Source organism: Scophthalmus maximus, chromosome 19, assembly GCF_022379125.1.
Source record: "Scophthalmus maximus strain ysfricsl-2021 chromosome 19, ASM2237912v1, whole genome shotgun sequence".
NCBI classification, from domain to species: Eukaryota; Metazoa; Chordata; class Actinopteri; order Pleuronectiformes; family Scophthalmidae; genus Scophthalmus; species Scophthalmus maximus.
Window position 1 is genome coordinate 8,928,250 of NC_061533.1, and position 16,237 is coordinate 8,944,486.

At 43.0% G+C, this 16,237-nt stretch overlaps 1 protein-coding gene across 2 annotated transcripts in view; it reads left to right on the forward strand.

The window, feature by feature from the left end:
- Nucleotides 1–16,237, forward strand: part of fbxl17 (F-box and leucine-rich repeat protein 17) — a 202,896-nt gene that overhangs the window by 74,084 nt on the left and 112,575 nt on the right. For both annotated transcript variants that reach the window (XM_035639827.2, XM_035639826.2), the window contains exon 8: nt 3,779–3,909. In XM_035639827.2, the coding sequence (XP_035495720.2) occupies nt 3,779–3,909 (131 nt within the window). The remainder of the gene's footprint in view (nt 1–3,778; nt 3,910–16,237) is intronic.

Below are 16,237 nucleotides of genomic sequence, written 5' to 3' on the forward strand. Positions count from 1 at the left end.
CTCTGACTCAGGCTCTCATTTTTTCCTGTTTGAGAGAGGCTTCTAATGGAAGCAGGTGAGAGCCAAACTGCTTGGACCTGCGAGAGATCTCATCTTGGTCATGTGGACTGAATTAAACTACGCTGTTTGTATAGGAATGAGATGCTACTCCCAAATCCTCCGACGGGAACTGTGTCCTAATCCATCTCGTCAAAAGTCAAGGTGACATATGTTCCTTTTTTCTTTTCTTTTCTTTTTTTAATTTTTTTTTTAAACATTTTTTTGGCATTTTTTAAGCCTTGTAATGATGGGACAGTATTCAGTGTGAAGGGGGGAGAGAGTGGGGGAAGACGCGCAGCCGGGGGTCGGAGTCGAACCCGCGCCCGCTGCAGGAGGACTCAAGCCTCCACACATGGAATAGATAATTTGATATTATAATTATGACTATTTTTTTTTAACGGCAGACAAATATAACTTCATTTAGATTGAGAAATAACTTGAACAGACATTTAGCCTGTCCTAAAATGTTTTATAGCTCAGGCTAATAAATATACTAATGATTAAAACATAAAAAATTTCCTGGCTTTTGTTTTGTGATGATTAAATATCACTCCATAAAATATCAGACTTTTTTTTATTTTTTTAAACCACTACATCTAGAACCAGAATCTCTTTGTTAAGTCCCCAGTTATGGAATGGAGTTATACAGAATAGTTAGAGATGGTTACAGTTTATAATTACTGGATAATTGGGTAATATTTTCATGGTTGAATGCACTTATTGTAAGTCGCTTTGGACAAAAGCGTCTGCTAAATAATTTAACATAATGTATTCATTGTTTTTGATGCATTAAGTAAGCAGTAATTTAATTTTGTAGTCGGTCAAGGTATTGGCATTTTCTTACTGCTTCTCCTATTTTATGAAGTGATTGTATCACAGTGTACTTAAAATCAAAAATTTTGAAAAGTAACTTGTAATCATTCAATTCAAGTTTCTTCCAATTGTAGTTAAGTGCAGCACTCGAGTTATTGTCATCAGACACTTTCCCCCACTTCTCTTACGTGCAAACGTGTGCGCGTAGTCGTTGAAATATTTATATAATCACGTGTGTGCCACTCATGTGTGTTCACGGGGCCTGGGAAGACACGCTGGCCTCGGAGCTGCTGGAATTTTCTTGCAGGTTTCACTGTTTTTATGAACCGCATGAATAATTATCCAGGTGTAGCTGCCAACTCAGAGGAGACAAACTCTGCCTGGTTACAGACCTCAGCCAACGAGGAGAAAAACCTGCCGAACCCCCTCACCAAATTCCGAGCTCTCTGTTCTGATGCACTATTTCTCTCGCACTTTCTGTCTTTCTTCACTTGGTTTCACTTTTTTCCCCCTCCTCTCTGTCCGTCTCTCTTAGTCTTTTTCTCTCTCCCCGTGCTTTGTGAATCACACGCTTTGTCTAAAGCTTTCGTGCTCCCTCCTCTCCATTTGTCTCCGTTTGTTTTTCTTTCTTTTCGTGCCCGCTTATTCTTGGATCACAAAAAATAAAAATCAAGCCATGTGCAGAAAATATGCCTTATTATGAATGTTTATTATATAAATTATTAAATAAGATTTGAGGAATTTAAACTTTTACTTTTAAATTTTTATTTTTTTTACCTATCAGTCAAATTATGATAATGTGTCAACTGTGAGAAAACATATACTGGTATGGCGGCCTGTCACATCCTGGAAGTGTGACCAATTACTGGGAAGTTATTATTATCTTTGGGGATTTTGAGGATATTTATACGTTGAAATGTATTTTGCTGCATTAGTTTTCACACACAGATGGATTCACAAAGATACAGCCTCGGCCGTGACTCTGCCTCTTTCCCTCCATGCAGACATCTGCTAAATTTTCAGATGTCCCTTCGACCTAGCTACACACTCGGCGAATCAAAACTCACACTGGTTGGCCTGGTTTCTCATTGGCTAATCCACATCAATGGAACCGTTACCATTGGCTGTAGTAGAAATTCTTATTTCGCAGACATAAGCAGTTTTGAAGATTTGGAGAACAAATAGTACTTTTGATGGGGAGGCTTTAAAAAATTCACCCCAGGCTTAATAACCATAAATAGTGAATGCAAAAGACTATGTATGAAGATGTGTGTGCAGTTCAGGGCTTTTTATATTATTGACTTTGTGCCTTCTATGAATACTCGTGGCTATGGTCACTTTGCCCACATCCCCGGTTTAATTTTTACTGCCTTTGTTTTGCAAACAATGCCTCCACACACACATGTGCACGCACATACATGCACACAGACCAGACATGCACACACAAATCAGCCTCATGCTGCATGAATAATTTAGCACTTCGATCCAACACTGGCCGCAGTGGCACATGACAGTTTGTGTGTTTGTGTGTGTGTTTTTGTGCACGAATCTGAGCATCCCCTCGCATGTGTGTGTGTCTGTGTTAATGCACACAGCTAAGGGGATTTTCCCTTTCATTATATACTGTTGTTTATCATGTCAGTTTAAGTAACCCCTCTTCCTCACACACAAGCTGCTTAATGTTTATTTCATTAGTGTATCGCGTCTTCACAGTAGAGGTGAGGATGTGCCACAAACAAAATCTGTTTATTTAATGCCGTCGCACACCTTTTATCACGCGACGTGTGGATCCAACTTTCTCTCGAGCAGAAACAAAATGTAGCCACAGGCCACATAAGAACACAGAGAGACAAATGGAATATCTAGACAGACCTAATTTTTTTATTTGCAGCCTGTGTGCGCGTCGCTGTGTTTTGATTCCCAGTATGTGGGGAAAAGGGGAGTGTGTTTACATGCATGCTTACTTCACACAGTGAGCCGTGGTCCTTATCCATCCCCCCCATATGTCTTCCTGCTGGTTGGTATATGTCACGCCTATGGCGCTGACAATAGTGCTCAGTGATCTCGACACCAACTGTAAGCTTGTTTTCTCTTTAGCCTCGGCCTTGACATTTACCTCCTCGCCTCCCTGGCGGCTGCTTGGAATATCATATCATATCCCTATTATCTTCCGTGCGTGCGTGCGTGCGTGCGTGCGTGCGTGTGTGTGCACCTGTACCTTAAATAAACCTGTGCCGTTACCTGGAAAAGCAACGGGTAATTCTAGCAAGGAGGAGCGCCTGTTAAATATTGTGTCATTGTGGGTTTTTCGAAGAGTGTGTCTGGAAGTAGAGATTTTAGCAGGAGGATTAATCTAAACCCCCTCTTATAAGGTATTCGCATCAGACAGAGGGATTATTAAAAGTCGGAGAGATGAAAAAGAAAGGAGGGAAGGGAATGCTCGTATCGGATCGTAACCCCTCACACCAGCGCAGAAGCATAAAGGTAAACAGTCACAGCAAGCAATTTTGTAGCATTTGTCCGCCTTGTTAGGTTTTATTCTGCGTTCAGAATTTCCCAGTCCATGTGGCAGACTACAAGTTTAATCAGTGGACAGAACGATATTCACAGTCCTCAGAGATGCAGCCTCCATGCCGTTCAATGGGCTTTGTGCATCATACATTCTTTCGGAGAATGTTTCTCCTCGACAGCTTTTTTTACCCACTGCTCACAGTGTCGAATCACCTGCTGGTCCCTCTGTGAACGGACAGGAAGTGATTTGCCCGTGTACCTGTTTGAGTGAAAGAAATCAAACCTAAGAGCTGGATTTCTTTTGTCTGTTTAAGAGCAGTGTTGGTATCAGGTTGTCTGCGCGGCACAGCGAACTATTTTTTGAGAATGTAACAGTACATCATTTCAATGTGCTCTTCCGTGTTTCCTATTGTAGCTACGTAACCTGAGTGTCCTGGACCTGCGGCACATCTCGGAGCTCAACAACGAGACGGTGATGGAGGTGGTGAGGAAATGTCGCAACCTCAGCTCGCTCAACCTCTGCCTCAACTGGAGCATCAACGACAGGTTTGTCCGGGACCCTTTTTTTGTGTAACGTGCAGAGTGTGTCGTGGGTTTTCTGCCCCCCCGGCGTTACAGAGTCTGACTCAGCCATTGATTTAGACCAGAAATACATAAAAACAAAATAAAGTAGGAAAACTTGAGGTTGATGGGTGGTAAAACAAGAAGAAGAACTGTAAGAGTAGATTTTGGCTCAAAAAGTGGTTTATAATCCAACAGTGGTATTATAATAAGTCCACTTCTAATGTGTGCCAATAGTCATATAATGAGTCCAAGAAAAGAAGATCAATGGTTCTGGGGGCCGCCCCCACTCTGTAAATTATTTGACTAATGGCTCATTATGGTCTGAGTTGACAAAGAATCATTGATTAGTAATGTTTTTTTATCTCGTTTTTTTTTTTTTAGTGGGGAGCTAGCTGTTAATCATTTACGCAAAGTAATAATCACGTCTCGGGCGTCGTGGTAATATTCACAGCTTTGCCTTCGTCTTTGTCGAGCGCTAGATTTGGAGGTCACCTGCATGACTGCATTCATCAACAGTGAAACTATCTGAAGGATTTTTCAGTTGATCACCTCGCTGATTAGCTGATGAAATCCTATGACTGTTGGTCGATTAAGGATTTTAATAGCGACACACACACACACACACACACACACACACACACACACACACACACACACACTTGAACCATGTTTGACATAATTATGTATGCACTTCACACAAACGTGTTTGACACTTTCGACTCTTGAGCCAAGGCCACGCAGATGATTCAGCTCTGACATTTACAGTATGCTGGTATATTGTGCCCACATTCAACTACTTAAAATGAAAACCAAAAACAAACACACTGTAGAAAGGATATATTCTCCTTATGCAAACACTGACGCAGGGGAAAGATGGACATGAGAACTCAATACACAAGTTAAAAGCACCCCTTTCTTTGTTTTCCTTCTCTCTGTCTCTCTGGTCATCTTTCTAGCTGCTCCCACTCATTTTTTTCTTCCCCTTTCCCTCTTTTTCCAAATGGGAGAGAGCCTCTGCAGTATATGATGGGAAGAGTAAACCATCCCGTCTTTTATTTATTATCTTTTGTTTTATTCATATGTTTCTATTTAATCTATTGATTTACAGCTAAGACTGTGGCTTCTCTGCCGACTCTACTCCCACTCTGGCGTGAACACAATATTGAATTTTCCATGGTGCATAGAAACAATGGGTACATGCAATCTGTGTGTGTGTGTGTGTTGTGTGTTTGTGTGCAGGCATGTGTGAAATCATTTTTGCATTATTGAGTTTACAGCATACATGTGGTGGGAAGGTTATGGTAATATCTTACCCACCTCCTTTCAATAATAATACAAAAAATACCATGGAGTTTGGTGAAATCCTCACAGGAGCACGTTATCAACTTCTTCCCTTTATCACACTTAAACACACACGCACACACACACACACACACACACACACACACACACACACACACACACACACACACACACACACACACACACACACACACACACACACACACAGGCACAGCCTTGATTGATTCAGAGACTGCATTGATTTCATAATGATATTTACTGCATTGGTTCTGGGGCTGAAGGTGTGTGCTAGTGTCTGACTGGATTTGTCTGGATTACCTGTGGGAATATTGGAATTTAAAATGGCTTGTGTGTGTGTGTGTGTGTGTGTGTGTGTGGGTGTGTGGGTGTGTGTGTGGGTCAGAATAAAGCAGAGATGGTCGGGGGGGTTGAAAGGTTGAGGTGGACAGTTGTAGCTGAGGAGTCTGACATGCTTGCTGCTCTGATGCTGCATTGCTCCACCTCCCCACCAGAGGAGGACTTTAAAACTCCAGCAGAGGTAATGTAGGCTGTTTGCCCTGTCTACTGGCCCTGCAGACCTGTGTGTGTATATATATATATGTGTGTGTGTATTGTATGCTGACTGCTGCTCAAGGACTCGGAGCACATAAAAAGCCTCAAGTCATAAGTTGCTTTATTGTTACACTTTACAGTCACACAGCTCAGAGTGGAGAAGTGGAGGAGATTTATTCAAAGGGAAAAACTGTCTGGGTGGTCGTCACAATTTGTGTGCGTGTGTGAGTCAGAGAGAGGAAGAAAAAGAGAGATGGAGAGTGGTTTGAAGAAATAAGATTTACAGATTCAGGTGACAGAGGAAGGAGTGTGTCATTTTCATGCCAATTTTGCAGAACTTAAATTCTTCATCTTTGTCCTTGTAATGTAATGTAACGTGACATATTTTACACCGATATAGAAAAATGCACAGTTTTTACACATGTGATGGGATCATTCAAAAGTGGGAGAGGCTTATCAAAAAGTAAAACCTCTACCCACACCCATCTCCCACCTGCGTTGTTAGATCATATGGTGGAGGATGAGAGGTGGAAACTGTTAAATTACAACTCAGCTACATTTTTTTTATGGAAAAAAAAAAGGTCAAAAGTTAAAGGTTTCATATGATTGATATCATTGTTGCCCCAAATCACATTGGATTGGACAATATATCTACATGGTAGTGTGCCAGATGAGTCATCAAAAATATTTTTGTTTGTTGCTGTCTAATTCTGAGAGGATCTAATTCCCCCCTCCCCGAACACGTAATGTAGTTCTCATTATTTTGTTGTTTTTAATTTTTTTTATTATGAAAAAAAGGTGATGAACTGAAGGTCGTCATTTTCTCCTCAATGAAATTAACACTTACTTTGTCGCATTCATGTTTTCCTTTATTTTCCATTATTATAACAATAGTTAGGACTATGATTCGACAGGAACCTGAATCAATAAACAGAATAAGAATTGCTCAAATCTAAATAAAAGTAAGCAACTTATATAAACGCACACGCAAGTGTCAACATACACAGGGAAGATGATGTTGTCCTGTGTTTCCACAGAGAGAGAGATGTCAAAATGGTTTATTTAGCTACGAGCTCAAAGAGTCAAAGGTCATCGAGGTCACTGCTGTCAGGGGCACACACGCACACACGCACACACGCACACACGCACACACGCACACACACACACACACACACACGCAGGTTGCTTGCTTGTTGTCTCAGTGAAGACCAGAATGACTCAACCCTCTCTCACATTAGCTCTCTGAGGGCACAGCGGGGTCAGCTTGTGTGTGTGAGTGTGTGAGTGTGTGTGTGTGTGTGTGTGTGTGTGTGTGTGTGTGTGTGTGTGTGTGTGTGTGTGTGTGTGTGTGTGTGTGTGTGTGTGTGTGTGTGTGTGTGTGTGTGTGTGTGTGTGTGTGTGTGTGTGTGTGTGTGTGTGTGTGTGTGTGTGTGTGTGTGTGTGAGAGACTGTGGACTGTGAACAGGTAAACAGGCAGAGGAAATGACCCCTTATTTCCAGGATCAATTTGTCCCCCGACAAGGGGCCATTGGAGAGATAGAGCTCTGTGGGAGGTAAAGCATTTCGGCCATTTTTCCGTTGGTTCTTCTCTCTTTTCTCTTCCTTCTTGTCTCTCATTTAAAAAAAAAAAGAAAGAAATAAACACAGTGTCCTCTGGCTCCCTCCATCTTCCTCTCTAATAGCCAAAAACAGCATCCCAGTGTAAGAAAGCGAGAAATGATGACCACACACGGACTTCCCATCATCACCGTCCGACGGGCAGATTGTGACAGTAGGACGCCTATTCTGCAGTCACCGTCATTTCTCAGGGAGAGGGGATGTGATGTGCTGCAGGTGGGCAATGTTGGCCCCTGTTATTTCTCTGCGTCGTCTTCCAGCGATGATAGGAGACCAAAGTGGGATTGTGTTTTTCAAATGTCACAGCGTTAGAAAATGGGGGAGCGAGTCATGATCAAAGTGAAACGGCAGAGCAAATGGCGGCGCTTACTTCTCCGAAACAAGTTGGGAACATATTGTCAAAGTTAAATGGTTTTCTTTCATTTTTTTGTGTACTTGGTGTCTTTTTTTTTTCTTTTTACAGAAACTCAGGGGAGCATTTGTGCCGTGTGCATGGTGTTTTTGTGATGGTCACTACCGTTGGCTGTTTGTTACTTTCAGTCTCGGAGTATGTAAATTTTTTTTCATTAATTTTTTTTTTACAAATTTGTTGATTTGATCATATTATTTGCCCTTTGTATAATTAGCTTTTCATCTCATTTTGCTTTTCTGACAAAAATAAGGAGATTAACTGTGTGCTGCTCGCGCCTTTGGACACACTACTTTCTGTTTGTGTGAGTGCCGTGAAGCCTCCTTAGTGGTTGTGGCCCAAGCAAAAGAGTCGGACACTATTCTGCTAACATTAACCCTGCTGCTGGACATCAGGCCCGTGTTGACATGCAGCCCTATGTGTGTCCTCCTCTGTTTGTGCGTAAGCTGCGGTCAGCTGTCCTCTAGTCAAACACATGGAGGAAGTGAGTCATTTCTTTTTAAGGGGTCTGTATTGTTGGAATTTGGGCAGTTCCCAGAATCCCTGGTGTTCCTTCCCTCTCCTTCTCTGTCTCTCTTCATCTCTGTCTTTCCGACAGATTCATTTAAACAGGGGCATCAATATTCGTCCATTTTCCTTTGGTCTTATTAGCCTTTTTTCTCTCAAGGCCAACATTTTCTGCATATATCCATCACTTATGAGCAACGCAAATCACAGCCCAAATTGGCTGCTCAACATTTTTGTCCTCTCTCTCTCAAAAACAAAAAAGAATTCCGACCAGATGAGGGATGACTAGAGGCCCTCTATGACTTTCAGGAGCTTATAAAGCAGAAAATAATTGGAGAAGCTTTCGCTGAGAAACACACCTTCACTCTGAAAGTGTGGGGCCTGTGGATTTGGAGGCGTTTGCGGTGGGGGCTCATTCCCAATCGCCTCTGTTGCAGCCAGCTGGCACATCTGACAGTGCCTGGAGAAGCGTTAAACCGCAGAACCGAATGAGGATATGATACATCAGTGTGATCGATGGCTGGACTTCGGTTGGATACAGTGAAGGTGACCAGTGCCTGTGTTTGCCTAATTTCTGTGAGTTGGACTGAAGATTGTATTGAAAAAGCAAATTTAGGGGGAAAAAGGGTCATTTAAAAAAAATAAAATGTACGTACACAAAATATATATCAATTACTAAGGACAAAAGAAAACCCCTCCCTAAAAAAGATACACGCCCCACCCTCCTCATCCCCCGAATCCATGCCGCAATTATTTACAGCAAAGGAATTAAAGACGTATGGACGTCAACCAAGAGACTTGTTCCTACTCACAGCAATGTCAAAGAGTGACCCTTTAACATCATGCGATTTATATGTATGTTAAGAAAGGACTAACCAATCAAGGATGTAAGGGAGCCTCATCATTCATCGAGATATGTTATTCACCAACCCCGTCTCCTTGAAATGATGCTGAATGGAGTGCTGCATTTATGAATGAGTGAGGTGTTCGGGCGGGGAGGATAGTGGGTGTATAACAAAGCGCAGGACTGTGACCTCGGAGGCTGGGGTTCGCATCCAGACTCTACTGTCTTAGCTTCATCTTCATTGTGTTTTTGGTCATATGTAAATCAACATATTGTGCACTGAAAAAGCCGACAATAAAAACGATGCATCTGTAGGTGCTTTTAGTCAGATGAGAGGCTTGGTAGTATTGACATGTCAAGGTCGCCGGTGGACGAGCAGTGGACGAGCTCTAAGTCAGACCCAGCCCCCGCGCCTACAAATATAGTTACTGGTTTAAAAAAACAACAACAAGATGGTGCTGGCCAAAATGCTTAACTCGAGGCTTCAAAACATAAGTCCACAAACCAATGGGTGACGTCCCACTTACTTAGGACATTGCCAGGCTTGCTGTTTCCAACCGTGTCTAGTATTAAGCTGCTGTCGCTAAGAAGCTTTCATTCTTAACTTTGTGTGAAGGAAAAAAAGGGAAGACTTTCAATTCTATACGTCACCGTCACAGTTTGATAAATATAGGCTACCGGGAATGTGGCCTGTGGTAATGAAAGGAGCTCCTTTTTGTTTTCTTCTTTTAACCTAACTCACACTTGATATAAATAGGGGGCCGCACCGTCAGCCGAGTGTTCCTACTATAAAAGTGAAATGACAAACTTGCGGTTGCTTGTGGCCGCGCACATTCTCTGACTGACCTCACTTGCTGCCGAGTTCAGCCGCTAAGGTTCATCCCTCTGTGGAAGGAAGCAGGAGGCCGTGAGCATATCCCCCAAGATAAGAGGTCATTTTGAAGCGTCTACATCTGTTGTACAACCTCAAATTCCAACCGCACATAGGTTTCCTCCAGCCAACTTGTTTTTTTTTTTTAGGTCCCCCCTCCCCTTTTCTTTTGGTTTTGTTGGATGTTTTCTAAATGCCATGGGAAATGTCAGTGGAGCCCCGAACCAGCGACCGACAGACATTTGTCCTTGTCTTGTTTCTCCACCACCTGTCTCTCCAGATTTGAGTAGAGGTGCTGAGGGGCCTTCCCCCTGTCCTTGTCACTGCTTTTTCTGCTCTTGTACTTTCACACACACACACAGCACAAGGATCTGCAATTGGAGCAACTGTACCACTGCTGAGAATTTCATGCTTCTTTTCTCTCCTTCCACTGGGGAAGTCACGGCCAGACCCCTGCACTGTACTCGCATGATTTGAAAATTACAAAAAACCCAAGCCCAATTTTATTTACTCAGGCCTGCTTTGTTGGAACAGATTTGCTGTCAGCAGAGATTAGAGTCCTGCTTAGCAGAATGAATACACATGGAGAACTAGTGTTGCCCTGTTGTCAGACATGATGGGAAGAAAAAAAACAACAAGGTTATAATGGAGGCAGAGTGATTAGGTACCACAGATGCACATGTATGCATGTTGCAAAATTCTCGCTGTCTTAGTTACCTCTCTCATCTCAGACTCTTCAGTGTCTTTGTTCTGTCTCGTTGTCACACCTCGTTGTCATCTCTCCCCCAGTTGTCTCCTCCTCTGTCTCTCACTTGCTTTCTGTCTCTCTGTCACGCACACAAACACCGCGGTGATTATTTCTGGCAGGTTGGGTGCGAAAGTGTGCTATGATAAACATGCTGCTGTGGTTATTAATTCTGAGTAATGGCGGTGTCAAACTCCAGTGCCTTGATAAGTATCGGAGATGGAGGAGCATTTGTGGCGTGGCGCGGCGCGGAGACACAATGAAGGCAAGCAGCTGGAGCTTATAGGCTGCAACAGCGTGCGAGCTGCTGTGGTGTTCAGGCACAGATCCAAGGCCAGCGGCATCCTGCGACTCTTCTGCATATGCTCTGAAAAAGTCTAACTCTTGCCTGATATGTTCGCATTAAATAATTCAAATATTCCATTACCACTCTTCTTTATTTTTCTCTTGCCCTACGAGTACAGAGAGGGCTCGAGCTTGACCTCCGGGGACGATGCCAAGTCCTTCCTGCTGCTCCAGGGTCTTTAGTGTGATTGGAGTGCTCTCATATCTGGAAGCCATAAGATTTGATTTGTGAAACAACCGTCAGTGACAGCTGAGTGGCCGCTGAGTTAAAGGTGCTATTAGTAATCCTTGAATCACTCACACAATGGTGTGTAATGTGTGACAGGGAAAAAAAAAAATCTGATTTCCACATTAGAGACTAGTAAAGTAGCAAATAACAGCAGGGATCGATACAAATGGCGAGTGAAGATGCAGTATTTTGAGTCAAATACTATTTATATATTATTGTTTGTCTAAAAACAAAGGGGTTTCTGTCTTTTTATAAGCTGCATGCATGTGAAGTACCACCTCTGAATGCCAGATCACAACGGTATCAGTCGACAGCATCACAACAGAGATGTCCGTCGGCAGTGTGGCGCACACGCTATCTCGTGGACCAATCCGAATGTAATCATCATGTGGGAAATTCCTGCGTCTCACGGCCGTGGAACCACATTTGACACAGGCACTGAAGAGCTGTTATCTCGCAAATGAGCGATGTGCCAGAGGCCGACCTTTTTTTTTGCTAAAATCCATGTTAACCAAATTGTTGATCCATGACAGCAAATTGATTGGTTCCATTTTGACCAAATACGTTTTTTCTTCTTCTTTTCTTTCGGTAATTTAATTCTTTCAGCGTATGTAGGTTGGCCCTCTGTTCCGTCAGCCTGGGAAAATGATTATCACTTGAGCCTTTTACCAGAGCAGGAGACGAGAGAAGAAGCCAGCGGTGGACTGGGTGTTTGATTTAGCACCGTAATACAAAATGTATGTAGATTGTGCATCTTCTAACAGAAGGTCTGTGCTGAGGGTGATCTTCCTTCATTAGATTTTTCCCTCGGATCTTATTGTCTTTTGTTTTGAGAGTTGATGTCATTTTAATTCATTTATCCAACCCCATCTACCGTATTATAGGTTGATTTTGCAGAATATTTATTCTACACTGCAAGGTTACATTTTTGTTGCTTTGTTATAGTTTGTGTGAGTCAGTTTTATGTTTGATTTGTCTGTTCTATGGTTTTTCTGACTTGTATTCCCCCACGGTTAACCAATTTCTCTCAGGAGAAAGAGCATTATACCGCCCACCAACACCATTATTTATGTCTTTTGATGTGATAAGTATTGCCTCTGCCAAGGAGGTTATATTTTCACCCCTGTCTGTTTGTTTGTTGGTTGGTTTGTTTGTTTGTCAGCAGGATTATGCAGAAACTACAGAACAGAATCCCACGTAACTTGGTGGAAGGATGGGACATGGTTCAATTTGGTGCAGCTTGATTGAATTGAAGATGACTGTTGGTCCTAAGTCAGTGCTGCATATTTACACTGTCCCTTTACCAAGTGTCCTGCTGTACATGTTCATGGACACTTCGGTCTTTGGCCAAACTGAAATGGACTTCCCTGTATTTGTAGACACTTCCCCACGAATGGAGCTTAAGCTCATGCAGTTTGCTCCTTAAAGCACAGTGCCTGACTTTCCCTCACGGATCCTCGCTGGTGTTTCCCCCTGCATGTGTTCATTTAGCAGCTGGATGCGCGGGGCTCATGTGCAAAAGTGATTTGAGCTACTCTGAGTGTGTGTCAGCTGAGCGAGTAGGTAATGTAATCACACAGAGATGTTCTCATGAAGTGCTCCATTGGCCAGGAACCGAAGCCGAGTGTCGACTGAGGTTGGCGACACTTCCTCTCTGGAAGTGCAGGGCCGTCGGTGCCTCGTGTTCCTTCAGTGGAGGGAGCAAAAGTCTTTCACCGAACGCACCAAGGCTTCAAATTACTCTCAGAGTAATCCACTGTGGATTATTTTCCTTTCCTGGGTTGACATACCTATATCAATGTCCGTTAATACAACGGACTTCAATTGTCTTCCCAGAGTGCAGTGGGGTGGAGGTGAGTTGACAGAGTTCTGCAGAAGTGTAAAGATCAGACTCTATGAGTAGCTCTCTCTTTGAGCAAGAGCAGTAGGTTTTGTGGTGCGGACGTCTGTGCGCATGTTGAAGTTTTTGTTTGTGAGTATGTTTGGATTACAGGTGGTACGCAGCAGGGGCTTTGGTTTATGATGGTTATCCATACTGTGGGGTCAGAAAGTTGCCAGTATAATCTAAATGGTAAGGAGACCGCGGGGCTCGGACGCCCTCGTTTCACCACGCTGGAGACTTGGCATTTGGCCTCTCTTTGGGGACCAAAGCTGTAATTTTCTCTGTCTTCCTCTGTTCTCTGTGGCTTTTGGAGGACTGGGTCAGATGAATAAAACAAAAGCCTTATTCAAAATGATTCTTTTATGTGCTCATCCTTTTATGCCTTATTTCTTTATCATCAAATGAGCACATGTCCTCATGCCCTTGTTCCATCCCACCAGCACTTTCTGTTACATTGCTCTGTTCTTTTTTCTTTTTTCTTTTTTTTTACATTGTTGTGCTTCTTTATTGATACCATCCTTTCCCTTCTTTCCTTCCTCCCCTTCACCTTCTTCTCACCGCTGTGCTCTGTGTATCTCCCGCCATCTCTCCCTCACATCCTTGTTTTTCCTCCCTAAAGTGCTCCACCATTCCCCCCGTGTTGCATTCATTTCTGTGATTGCCTCTTTTTTACCCACAGCACATCCGCTGCCCCACAAATGAGAACAGGGAGAGCAGGAGAGCAAAGGGGAGCTCATGATGCAGGACCCACGGAGCAGGGTTTAATGAAGCCAGCCTAAATGAATTTACTGCTTTCCATTGAGCCGCTCTGTCCCATGTGGCAGACTAGCACCTCAGCCATTGTGTCAGAGCCCCCCCCCCTCCTCTCTCTGTTCTGCTACCTGTTTGTCTGACACCTCTGTAATTAGCCACCACCATTGAGGGGAGTAATTGCGTATTAGAGCCATGTTATGGGAGCCTCAAAAGTGAAACATTTTTATGCAAATGTTCAGAATCGGGGGCCTAGATTAAGAAAATTACCCAGGGTTTTGAGCGCAGGAGAAATAGAGGAAGGCCATTTTCTACCGAGGAAGAAGAAAGGAAATTGTGGGTATCACAGCATGCTAAAGGGATGGAGGGGACCGTGTGTCTGCTCAGATTTGTTTGGTGGGATATTTGTGTGTGTGTGTGTGTGTGTGTGTGTGTGTGTGTGTGTGTGTGTGTGTGTATGTGTGTATTAGTCCCCAGAGATAAAGGTTTTTGCTGCATGGCTGATTTACTGTTTCAAATTGGTATTTTAAACAGTGCTCTGTGATGGGACTTGAATAATAAAGTAAATTGGAGCTATTAACTCCTATTGTTGCTCACCTGGTTTGTATTGGAGGCTCCTGGGGACAAATACAGTGCTGATTGTTATTCCTCTTCTTTGTTTTGGTATCCATGTGCTTATGTGTGTGTGTGTGTGTGTGTCTAGATAAACCTGCATACGCCAGCTGCTCACAAATGCTCTGGTGAAGAACCTGGTTGGCTTTGCACCACCAAATATGATACTATATAAAGTTCTCAGTAACTACTAGCTAGTATCAAGCTATCCATTTTCTGAATGAGGTGGCACCATTAAAATCAATGTTTGCATGTAAAGTAATGTCTAAATCAGTTGCTGGGAAACCTCTGTAGCTCCATCATAACCAATCAACTTGGGGAATCAGAAAGTCACTGTAGCATCTCAAGTTTTTTTTTTTTTACTAGTGCAGTGCCCGTTCAGAACATGCCTCTTTGGTGCTTTGATTTAATATAGTTTCTTAATATTGAACGTATCACGTGAGCAAATGGCACCAAAATTGGACACTGCAGTTTCTTGGGCCTTTAACAATACACATGCCACGTTTGAAGCCTGTATGATAAAGGGTTCTCAACATATCTATCAGAGAAAATCCTTGTTTTATAATCAGTTATGCATATAATATTTACATACTAATTTAACATTATTAGCATAATATTCTGTAATTTGAGGCATTTTCCCGGTAAACATGATTATTATAGAGCTCGGACTTGATTATGTTAATCGGTTTGTGAAGTGGGTGCGTTTTGATATTGTGTGTTGCCTGTGGTATACTCTATGTCATCGGTGATGTAGACATCTCTGCTCATAAAACACGAACACGCTTTAACAAGCTTGAGAATGTGAGCGCTGACTCCTGGACAAGCTAGGTGTATGTATTTTCTATCTATGTAGAATGAAGGCAAATGTGCATGTACTGTTAATACATGCCAAGTTTACACCCACACAAACTCTTTCAGTCGACACGAACCTGCCCAAGACGTGACATACGGCCTGTCTGTTTTGATCAGGCCTTCCAACTTGTGAAACTCAACTTTACTGTTCAGCTGGTGCGGAACAAAATAAATAAAAAAAAAAACTCACTCTCCAGACACACCCCCAGAAACTCTGTAAGCCATGTCTTCCTCCTTTTAACTTTAAAGCATGAACAAAACCAAAGGTGAAGTCTGTTTGTGTGGATGTGATGTGATGTGTGTGCGCCTGCTCGAATTCCTTTGAGAATGTGGGTTCTGTGTATGCATTTGTTTTCGTCTTTTCTCCTGCGCTCGTGATATGGCATCGGAGGTTTTTCCTCCAACCGGTTCTCTCTGCTCTCAGATCAGCCTGTGGGTGAGCATTTAGCATGTGCAGTTTGGTTTTCGGGCTCCTTGTTTAGGTCAACAGGCGGCTAACCCGCTGACTTCGGGATACATTTGTCTTTTCAATTGTGCCTCCTCGGGCTGAAGTCAAAGCACAAGGTCAGCGACACGGCAGCATCCCAGCAGCCGGGGGAGATTTAGTGTGTCGTCGAAGGATTCCTCAGCAGGGCATTTAGTTTGTTATTCAAAGGAGCCCGTGTCCAGGCCTTTTAGACGGAATGATACATGCTTTAAGCGCTCACAAATCACCGCGTTGACCTCTGCTTGAATTAATATTGTAATTAATTACTTTCCCCCGACTGTGGCTGTAATTTCAGGTGTTGTCGTT